This window comes from Stegodyphus dumicola, chromosome 9 (genome assembly GCF_044657685.1).
Source record: "Stegodyphus dumicola isolate Sdum_Otavi_A_Nest chromosome 9, ASM4465768v1".
Lineage (NCBI taxonomy): Eukaryota > Metazoa > Arthropoda > Arachnida > Araneae > Eresidae > Stegodyphus > Stegodyphus dumicola.
Genome location: NC_140776.1, coordinates 167,085,912 through 167,097,911, shown reverse-complemented (window position 1 = coordinate 167,097,911; position 12,000 = coordinate 167,085,912). Strand labels below are relative to the sequence as shown.

Genomic DNA, 12,000 nt, shown 5'->3' with positions numbered 1-12,000 from the left:
TTTATGACCTAAAGGGTATCAAAATTTACAAAAAAAAAAAAAAAAAAAAAAAAGAAGCTTAGTATTGATTTGTTTGCCTTATTAAACATTTCTCTCAATGCAAGTTGTTTAAGTTGCTCCGTTTGTTGCGCTAATACATTCTCTTTAATTCTGTAGACAGGCATAATCCTTTGCTTAGTTACATTGTTGAAGTCCTGTAACTGCTGTTTCGAGAATTCCGATTAATTTGTCAATCAAAATTTTCTCGTTGTCAGTAACTTCTCTGTCACTTTCTTCACTATCAGTAGCGTATTTTCTGGATCTAGAACTATACTACAGATTTCGCCATTCATTAATTGATTGATGATTGAGAAGGATTGTCATCACAATGAAAACTTCTTTTATATCATCCTCATTTATTACAGCTTGTCCACATTTCTTTACAAAATCCGTTAATTGGAAAATTTCGCCTTTGTTTTGCTATATCCGAAAACCTTTAAAATTAGTGGCTATGATCATCAAATTTAGCTATCCTTCACTGTACATATTTGGCTATGCATCATGAGCTTGGCGACTAACGACAAGTTGTTCTGTTAAATTTTATCTTGCTTCTATCACGCACTGAGACAATTATGCCTGAATTATATTAGTTTTGTTATTTATCATACTTATGTCTATTTCTTTCACGTGCTTAAGGCTTATTAGAGTTCTGAATAAATAAATTCCCACATATATTTCAGCCTTATTGAAGGCCGGCGCTAGATATCTTACTGCCTGATGCAGTCTCTGTGGGTCCTAAATTCTCCGAGTCTCTGCAGCCATACGAGCCCTGGTGCTGGTTCTGGGTTTATGTGAATAACAAATCAATTATTCTTAATTCAAATAGCCATAAATTTAATCTTTGAGTCTATGAGTATCATCAACAAAATCTATTTTTATCACATGGAAAGAAATGTTTGGTAAATGTTTCCTCGTAAACATTTTTTTAGCACATTTAACTTAAATCTGTAATCATCGCCAAGCCTAATGTCAACATATAAGGTTACCATACACCTTTATTATTCAATTACTAACAAGAAAAATTGGGTACTTTTCCGTTTCGCCGGCGCAAATCTCGCCAAGCAGACTTTATTGGCGACAACAGACAGTATACACATAAAAAATATTAAAAAAATCTTAGTTCTAAGAATTCATTTTTTGAAGGCATAAACATTTTAATATCACTTAAAACTTTATAAAAAGCCGATAAATAAAGACAATAAATTTGTAAAAAGACATTAATTTAAGAATTTACTATGCTTTCATGGTTCAAAATCCTAATTCGCCGGTTTATATCACGTGACCCCAAGCTATCTCATCTCACGTAAACTACTCTACAAAAATCTAATGCTCTCAGTAATTATCTACATTAATTTCAAGTTAAATCTTAATTTGGAACACAAGTTTAAATGCAAGAAATATTTCAATTCGTACGAATAGCTTACTTAGAAATTATGTAAAACTGCAGTGCTTTACTTCGCTAATGTATCCTTATTAGAATTGATGAATTTAACCCTTGACTTTACCTTTTCTATATTTTCGGCTTCGGGTAAGAGCTGTGATTGCATCCTAATTGACTTAACTACTGAAAATGGCCTTAGACATAAAACTGAACTATCTGATAAAAATTCTATGTAATTATATGCCAGTATTGAAAAAACCAATCAATCTGATAAGAAAAAGCTGCGACTTGTTTTGAAAATGAGGCGTAAAAGGTTACCAGCGAGAATATTCCTTTTGGCATCGATTGTACCATTATTGGCGACTTTATCGCTTGCGCCGGCAAAACGGAAAAGTACCAAAAATTGTTTAGGCATCGCTACATGAGTCATTACTGAAGTTGTCATGTTTTGATAAACATGCGGTGATGAAAGGAAAGTATAATAAATAATGATTCCCAAGGTTGGCGTCAGATCAATGATGTATCTATGTGGAATGTTTCAGTTTGAGATATGTACCATAAAGCGGATACGCAGGAATGAAACCAAGTTACTGATCCTGATCGTACATATTTATGCTAAAAGTTTTGTTTCTTCAATAACAATGTATTTCATTTAGTGTCAAAGTGAAATTAAGAATTGGCACACTCCAGATGTTTTATTATGCTCGGAGGGGGGTGGAATCAAATGTGCATGCGTAAAACTTAGGAGAAAAATGTTGTTGGTGGTTTTGAGGTCCGGATTTTAGATCATTTCGGATAATGGACGTCTGGATTTCAGACTTTGTACTGAATTTCTTATTTATTTTGATTAATATAGCAATTGGATTATATGGATGATCTTTAACTTTGTTAGAGATTTCTTGCTGGTAACTTTATGCTTTCTTGACTACTGTTATTATAATGACTTTTGAAATTGCTTGTTTTCATGAATGTGTTTGATTGATTTAGAAATTCTGAATTTTCATCCACAGAGAACCCGTTGGCGCCGTTGCTGTTTTACTCGCCAAGTTCACCTATGGTTGATGGGCGTTGGTTATGAGATATTAAAACACATGGAAGTAAGCCGCGTAAACATGATATTTAAAGAATATAATCAAAGTAATTAAAGAATAAGTAACATAAATTCACGTTAGCAGAGAAAACAATATATTAAGCATACGAAAGTGAAAATTCAAAATTAACTGGTTAAACACGATGCACGAAAATAAATTTGTATTTAATTCAAGTTAGCACAGAAAACAATATGTAAAGCTTAATGGAAGTAGAAAAATCATGTAATATTGAGCTTTGTAATAATGACCCTTTTTCTTGGCAATTTCTTGGGAAAATTGAGATCTGTCTTTGAATATCTTTCAGTATTATAAAATTCCAAAATATTTATGTTTTTAACAGTGCAGTTTCTAAAGAAATTGTGAATTTACGATTAATATCTTCATTGCATAATTTTAAAGTACTTCCAAAACTACGATTGAAAATCCATTATGATCGCATAAATGAAATGAATAGATATTCTCATTTAAATAGAAACTTAATTGCAACTGATTACATAAAAGTTTTTTTAGTAATAAATTATATTCTGCTCTGACTTATTTTTTAAAATTTTATGTATATGTTCATGTATTGCACGAAAAAACCAACATATTAACTTTACATTTGGCATATCGATTTTTATTAAGACTTGCTTTTTTGCATGTAACCAGGGTTCATAGCGGTCCTTATAAGTGCTTATAAGTCCTTATATTTGAAAATAAAATATAAAGGCCCTTATAGGTGCTTACTTTTTCTTTAAAGCCCTTATTTTTTTGTTTTTAGTGCTTATTTTTTGCTTTTAGTGCTTTTTTTTTAATGAACGCGCTATTTTCCCCCTACCAAAGCCGAAACTAAATAAACAACTTTTCTTAATATTGAATGTCAGGTGGTGAATCATACTCCCGGAAATAGCTTTTCCCCCTTTCTCTGCATTAACATAACCTTTGGTGCGCACAAAGAGTACAGACAGGTGCCCGTCGTTATATTGGTCAAAGAATTGCGAAAGCAGTAGAAAATTTCGGTACATTCGGCATTCTTTTCCTCTCACCCAAATACTATACACGTTTAAATTTCTATCCAGATCTTAATAATTTGCATTCTCGTTCCGCTTGGTCAGTTCATATTTGTGTTTATTATGATCATTATGCTTATATTATGAGTATATGTATGAATGTTTATAATAACAGTTGCAGTAACTGCTGAAGTATAGTAAACTTCCAAAAATGGTTGTATTTTAACACAGCGTTTTAGGAATAATACTCGGAATGGCTTAAATAAAGGGAAAGTAATCGAATAGTCAAAATAATTTAATTTTTTTTGGCCAATACATTATATAGTGCGAAGATTGGGAGGTTCTCCCCTTTCTCCGCAAAATCTCAAATATTGAAACTGTTACAAGTTCGCTGCAAAACAAGCAACGGACTTTTTTTTTTTTTTTTTGTCACTTTCCAATCTGGATTGAATAGGACTAAAAGTTCTGTGGTCTACCAACCCAAGCGAAGAATGATTCTATTGCGGAAATTTAACGCCGTCTGTTGAAAATTAGAATGAAAAACACCCCAGTTACTCATATTTAGTTCTTTATTCTCCCAATTTCAGCAGCTGTTGATTCCGATTGCGTAATATCACGTAGGGAAGAATTATGGCACACGTATTGTGCAATAACGTTTGCGATATTTCGCAGAGATAATTAATTAATTAATTTTGATGTTCTGTTTGAGATTTGTTTATGAACACTTAAAAGAGTTTTACTGTGCTTGCTAAGCAGAATATTTTTCAGTTCCATTGGTTTATTTTTATATGATTCACATATCAAAATGTCAAAAGCATTTATTTAGCGGAAAAATCTAAAAAGTGGCTACAGTCAACCCCCCCCCCTCCGCTCCTCTTTTTCAAGTTACGCTCAACTGTCCGAATATTCGCCAGTTTCCAAGTATGCGGCTTAGTTAAGCTTTTACTGTTAAAGGATGACTGCATGAAGCAAATTTCTGTCTTCTGATTTCAGAAATGTTCCTCTTTTTTACTTAAATTACTTTGCTTGCAATATCTGTTAAGAGAAAACTGATATACAATGAAAATTTAGAAAATATTCAGAATTTAGATTTAAATTATTTAAATATTAATATGAGTGGAAAAATAAATTGTATTTATTATTAGGTTCCAAGCAAATACAATAAATATGCCTTATTATTATTTATTTTCTCTATTTTGAACTGAAATTTCATCATTAAATCTTGTAATATAGTTTAGTTCTGCATAGTTTTTTTTTTTTTTTTTTTTTTTTCTCTCATTGTAAACTAGTTCTGTAAATTGAACTGTTATTTAAAATTTAAAGGGAAAAAAAAAAGTAATTATTTTCCATGGTTGAGGTAATGCTTATTCTCTCTTAATAAATACTGCATTTCTCATATTTTAAATTACAAGTCTAATTAAGGTTATGCAGTTGTGTATAATGTCATTAGACAGGTGCTTATTTTTTTTCTTAAAATGTGCTTGAAAAGTGCTTATTTTTTTAACTAAAATGTGGCTATGAACCCTGTGTAACTCATAACGAGAACCAAGGAATATATCATTTTTTGTGCACTGCTTTGCAACTGATATACAGCTCATCAGCAGCTAAACAGTAAAGTGACTGAACTCTGGTAGTTTAGTTAGCCAAGCTAATGGGCAAGTTGTATGATTGTTTTCATGGTATTCCCAATATGTAACGTGGATTCAAACCAGTGTCCTTCAGAAAGACCTCCTTGAAGGCATCTTTTCTTTTAGGCAGATATCTCTCCCATGCTTTTCCATAATTTAAACAAACCCAAATGATGTATGCTGCTAAAAATTTTATTTAAAGTCCATATTTAATAACATTACAAAAATATCAAATATGGTCCAAGTTAGATCATTTTTAAATGCATATATTTATTTTAATTACACTAATTGTATATATTTATTATATGAATATTTTAAATGTCCATTTTATCATTAATTATTATTAATATATTTATGGACAACATTTCTTTTTTGATTGTTCTGTCCAATGTATCCTTGATTTTAATTTCACATTTAAATTTTCACACCATAATTTTATAAGTCTTCTGAAATTTAGTCACAATTTCACTCAATTTAACCGCGTAGTTCACAAATGCAGCATAAAAACTATGTTAATATCAGTCACCAAGGATGTATGGATTAGGTTTTTCATGCATAACCATGAGTTTTTGAGTATCCATAAAACTATTCTGTCATTTTAGAGAATCAATAATACTTTTTATTTCAGTTTAATCATCTCTTTGTGTGTCACACCTGAAATCTTCTCAAATGTTATTGTTTTGTTTATTTCATGCTTATGACTGCATAAGAAGACTTAAGTGAAACAAATGTGTCACAAGCAGTGACACTGAGATGTTATTTCACATATAACTGAGAAGTACAGCACTAATTAGCACTGTAATTGTTAAAGAAAGTATCCTGGCTTGTAAAAAGCTTCGTTGCATGTAATGTGAACTTAATAACTTTATCATTTTAAAATTAAGAAGGGTTTGTGTGTACTTAATTCAATATACAAAGCATGTGAGAGCTAGCTGAAAAAGGCATGCTTTTGTGAATATTTTCTAGGGTAAATAGGCTCATGGAAAACCACGAAAATGTCACAAAATTCACAAAACACATACGAAAAAAATAACCTGCACAACCAGCTCGTTTTTCAGGATTTGAGCCGAGATTGAACTACCACTATTCAGCCTTCTTAACCACTCGTAGGACTAAATATGTAATATGTAATATCATGTAATCAAAAGTTAACTATGTGTTGTGTAACAGGATTGCTTTCTCAAGTATCGAGGTAGGAAATACTTAATCTATTCTTTTTTTTAAGTGTTTGGTCATGGTATTATTCATTACATGTACTTTCCATAATTCATATAGAATATTAATATTTCTACTACAAGTGTCTTTTTTAAATTTTTAAGTGTTTTGCTTGTTGATATTCTCAAAATTGTATCTGATAATTAGTATAATAGGTATAAATACAGTAGACATATATAATCGATCAGGAGTGGCTAAACTTTATGTCAGTGAGAACCACAACTGCATATTTACATCATAGGTGAAGTAGGTTTCAGACAGCAAGAAATGTCGATTCAGTGACAGTCTTAGTTCAATAAGAGCCATGTGCCTGTAATAAATTAATGAATGCATGACTTTTAATACATCCATTTTACATAAACAGTTTTTCAATGTTATTTTTATCAATTTACTTGTAAACAGTTTAAAGCATTTTATGTTGAAACAACTGCCTGTCTTTCATAGTATATTTGACAGTGCCAATAATTTTCAGTATTGAAATTCTATTCAGTAGCATTGTTAATAAAACTTTTGAAGAGTCATTTGCACTTGGATTCATTACACAAGTAGTGGTTTGCTAATTTTGATGACTTTGAGTATCCATAAAACTATTCTGTCATTTTAGAGAATCAATAATACTTTTTATTTCAGTTTAATCATCTCTTTGTGTGTCACACCTGAAATCTTCTCAAATGTTATTGTTGGAAAAGCATTAACAATATATTATCTGGTTAAAGTTTTAAGCCATAAATATTGTTTTTCTCATAATTTTAGATGACCATACCAATAATAAAAACATTACTTAATTAATTATTTAAAATGCATATTTTGGCAGGTGATGAAGTCAAAATATTTTATCGGTTGGAAACCTCATGATTCTGTGTGCTTAACGCTACGTTAACAGCCATGTTACCAATTATCATTAACCCCTCTCCCGCCATATTTTCTTCCACAAACTAGCATCTGTCACCGAAAACTTCCTTTATTATATGAAAATATTTCTATCTATTTGTTAAAAGTTCATAAATAATAACGTGAAAATACAAAAAAAAAAATAATAATAAATAAGTGAAGAATAATTTAAATTGGCAAATGCGAACAATGACGGTGATAATTCAACAAAATGAACGTTAGAGGAATGGTTGCAACCTTCTTACAAGCGAATAGGTTGAATCTGCCGGATTACCAGGTTTGAACTATTATCGCCAAAGTTGGCGATGTTTACATTTGCCGGGTTCTTTGCGGAAGTGTTCCGAAATTCTAATTAGATGTAAACAAATTTCATTTAATAATAATTAAATGCCGTGTAAAGTTTCAAACTTATTTTTTTTTTAACTAATACTTAAAAGATCTAACATTGTGGTTCTCAACCTATTTTGCCCTATTCCACCCCTTTCACCATTGCTAGAAGATCATTCCCATCATGCCCTTCCTTTTCAGTACTTGAAAAATGCATATATATATTTATTTAGATTGCTTTTGAACTTACTTTATAAATTAAACCAAAAAAAGTACAGAAAATGTTGGTATATACCAGGATTCGAATAAAAATAGTTTTTTATATTTATAAACCACAGCTGCCAACTCTGCTTTTTCTTCTGGTCTCCTGGTAGATCACCAAATCTCGATAAACTTGTCTCAGTTGCAACAAACAGGGCGAAAAGAATGACCGGGGTAAGAAACGTTTTTGTTATTATTTTGAAAGGAAAAATCAGTGACAAGATCTTACTTACCATTGTATCATTCATCAAGAAGCGCTTTGTGCTCGACATTTCCAGAAGAAATTTGCAAAGTTATGGAATTCATAATTATATTATTGTTAACCTCATTATTACTACAGCTTTTAATCATCGCCAGTTTAAAGAATTTTTAGTTGAAATGGAGAGCGAGTACTCAGATCTTCTGCTGAATAATAAAGTGCGTTGGTTATCAAGAGGAAATGTTTTGAAATGTTTTGCATCCTTATTAACAGAAGTTAAAGCATTACTCCTTGAAATGAGTGTTTATAATCCAGAACTAATGAATGATCAGTAGATCCAAAAATTTTATTTTATGGTAGACGTTACATCTCATCTAAATCAGCTTAATCAAAAAACTATAGGGAAGAGGTGTGTGTGTGTGTGTGTGATTATGGCAAAGCCTCGAGGGCTATCTGCCTAAGAGGAGGGATGCCTTCGTGGAGGACTTTCTAAGGGAAACTGGCTCATTTTTAACACGTTACACATGGGGAAAACCACGAAAACGCCCATGCAGCCAGCCCGTTCGCGGGATTCGAACCTCCTATAGGGAAGAGGAAACACAATTTTTCTGATGTTGGAAGAAGTTATTTCATTTGAAAGCAAATTATCTCTTTCTGCTCAAGATTTTTGAAACAGAAACTTTGGTTCACTTTCCAAGCCTGTTGAAACATTCTCAAGAAAATAGATCTAATATTGACATTTGCCATTTCAAAACAACAGTTTTATGACAGAAGTTTTTCTCAGCAGGTTTCAGGAATTCTGAATCAGCAAAGCAACATTAGCCTTTGTTAAAAAACCTCTTAATACTAGTGCAACGGAATTGCATTTCTCTGTTTAATATTCACATTGGCAACTCTGAAATCAATTGCTGAATTAAAAAAAAAAAAAAAAATTATGAAACTTGAAATTTGAACATTTTAAGTGCTGATGTAGAAACATTGGAGAAAAATAAATGTGTGCTTAGTTCACAGCACAAGTAATCTGGAGAAGGAAAACATGTGGAATAATATTATTCCCGACTCATGTAATCAGCTTAAAAAACTAACGTTTGATGTTTTTCTTATTCGAGTCTACATATTCATACGATCAATAATTTTCAAGCATGAACTTTTTGTCAAGAGTAAATAGAGAAGTCATCTTATTCATGAAAACTTGTAATAAGGCTTAAAATGAAAAACAACATACAAAATGCAAACTTTTCAAGAAGATGCAAGGCCATTGTTTACATTAGTGTTTTGTTAGTCATTATTGCGATTCAAGTTTTTCAATATATTGCAATTCTCTTTTATCAATAAAATAGTATCGTTATTAAGTATAATATCAAGTTTTATTCGACATATATATATAGTTTAACTAAGACTTAAAAACTGAAATATTGAGTTAATTTTAGGGAGTGTTGTGGAGCGAAAAAAGATGTAGTGTTGAGAAAGGTATAAGATGGTTTGGACATATGCAGAGAATGAATGGAAGAAGATACTTGAAAAGAGAATACAAGTATTAATAAATACAGTGCTGAACTGTTGATAATTGACTCTGTTGACTAATGAGTTTGCCTTCACTGGCCAAAGGGATATAAAACTGAACTGAGAGCAAATTGTGTGCCATCTCAAACCTTTTCTGCTGCATGTACTATGCCCTAAAAGGCTGAATTGTTATTATGCCCAACAGTGTTATGTTGTTATATGTAAAGATTTTAAACAATTATTTTTTTGTAACTGTTTCTGAAATTATTAACTTAGTGTTTTATGTTCAGTTTCAGCAGTTTTCTTAGTGTTGATTAAAGAGTTACTGTTTATTACATTTGCTATTCCTTATTACTGCACTAAAGGCTATGATTCTGTATACATTAATTAGCAGCATGTTTAAATTCTTAGTTAAAGGTCTTCAATTTAGTTTCATAATTATTTATTGTATACCTTCTTCATATTCATCTTAAATTTCAGAAGAAATTTACTTCCCAGTTTAGTCCTTTGAAGCAACTTATATGTAAATATTGTATAGCATATTCTGTTATGTACTGACTATTGAAATGCATTTTTATTTCTTTTTTGCAGGACATTTTGCAGTTTGAAGTCTCTATGTACTACTGAGGTAAAAAAATTCTTTTATATCTAATCTGAAAATGAAATATTTTTTCATAGGCAATAAATTCAGTTCTTGACAACTGCATTCTAAATTAGAATTTTAAGCACATGTGAGAAAACAGGAAAGTGCTTTCCAGTATTTAATTTTAAAAAAAGTTGAATTTTTATTTTCAGAAATCATCTTAAATTTATTTAATAAAGATCATGGCAAATGATTCCAAAATTTTTGGTGCATGTTTTACTTGTCCCCAGAACTTTCTGAGTTGTCCTGCTGTGGATAATTTCTACATAATCACTGAATTTCTGTGATTCTGATTAATTCAGGCTCCTAAGAACTTGATGTTTGTGTCATTATTTGATTTTTAGGAAAGTGATTATTCTAAACCTCATGTTTATAAAAAAATTTACTGTAGTTTGAAAATATGAGGCTTGGATGATAATATCAGCGACTCTTTTAAATATAAGCTACAACTTGCTTAAAAGTATCTTATGCAGTTAATGCCACTAGATACCTTTCAACATAAAAAACATCTTCAGAATTATTTTTATTTCTTGCATTTGCTGCAAACATGAAAGAAAAGAAAAATCTTATAATTAAATTTTGTTGCTGTTAAACATTTCTGTAGTAGAAGATAAGCATGTTTAATTTATAATACTTTTTATGTATTGTTTGACATATTTAGAAGTATTAAATATGTATATGATGCACAATTTTGAAATCTACAAAATAAATTTTGTTGTATATAAAATTTAATTATAAATATTGAAGTAAAATAACAGACAATAACATTGCAAAATTAAAAATTTACTCTTACAAACACTTCAAAAAAGTGAGAATAAAATGCATTAAAAATTTAAGCAATATTTTTTATAATTTAAAAAAGTATCTCTTCATATAGTATTAATAAATACAGTACAAAGTTCGAAATCCGCACTAGCCGATTCCGGATTTGGGATATTTCCAAATCCTGTGGGGGGCTGTAAAGTAATGTTGCTTTCTTACATTAAATTCAAACAAATAAATTTGTAACAAGTTTTTATTTTTAAGCAATAATATAATCACCCTCGTTATCAGCAACCTTTTGCCATCTAGTATGCAGATTTCAATCCCAGATCAATAAAAATCAATTGGTTTTTGAGTAAAATATCTCAAGATGGCATTTTGGACATCATCAAAATTTTGAAATTTTTTGTTACTAAGAAAATGTTGTAGGGATTGGAATAAATGGAAATCCGAGGGTGCGATATCGGGCGAATATGGTGGGTGAGGCAGTACCTCCCACCCCAATTCATTATGTTTTTCCAGTGTTCGTCTTGCACAGTCGTGTTGCAGAATAACGCCTTTTCCGTTGACAATCGCCGGATATTTTCCAATTAAAGATTGGTTCACTAGATCCAATTGTTCAGAATAAAGGTCTACATTAACAGTTTTTCCAGATTTCAGCAATTCAAAATGAACAATTCCACGAATACTCCACCAAATACCCAGAAGTGCCTTTTCGGGATGTAAACCCTTTGTAACCCCTATTAAAACTGCCTTTTGAGTTTTGGATTATCATATAGGACTTATTTTTCTGTCTCCACTAATCAAGCGATCAAAAAATGGTTCTGTATGATGCCGTTGAAGCAATACATTGCGTGTGATGGATAGGTTGGCCTTGTTCTCTTCGGACAGATTATGGGGGACTCAAACACCTGCTTTGCTTATTTTTCCATTCTGCTTTAAATGTTTTTGGTCGACCAAGGTTGGTTAAGAGTGTTTGACAGTTCCTCGATTGTTTGACATTGATTTGCGTCCACTTCTGCCCTTAGCATGTTGTTGTCTATCGTTGTTGTCGACATGCGTAGAAACGAC

The 12,000-nt window shown here is 31.1% G+C and overlaps 2 protein-coding genes across 8 annotated transcripts in view; one reads left to right on the top strand and one right to left on the bottom strand.

Moving 5' to 3' along the window:
• Positions 1–12,000, bottom strand: part of LOC146995541 (E3 ubiquitin-protein ligase HECTD1-like) — a 308,521-nt gene that overhangs the window by 88,121 nt on the left and 208,400 nt on the right. The window lies entirely within an intron of this gene.
• Positions 1–12,000, top strand: part of LOC146995543 (cullin-5-like) — a 153,774-nt gene that overhangs the window by 4,660 nt on the left and 137,114 nt on the right. For 3 of the 7 annotated variants that reach the window (XM_085824312.1, XM_085824313.1, XM_085824307.1), the window contains exon 2: positions 10,116–10,152. The exons of 2 other annotated variants lie outside the window; for them this stretch is intronic. Coding sequence is in view for 1 of the 5 variants with exons in the window: in XM_085824307.1 (XP_085680433.1) it covers positions 10,116–10,152 (37 nt within the window). In the remaining 4 variants the exon portion in view is untranslated. Of the gene's footprint in view, positions 1–2,430; positions 2,518–10,115; positions 10,153–12,000 lie in introns of all 7 variants that reach the window. 2 more of the 7 variants (XM_085824315.1, XM_085824314.1) reach the window with 1 other exon arrangement.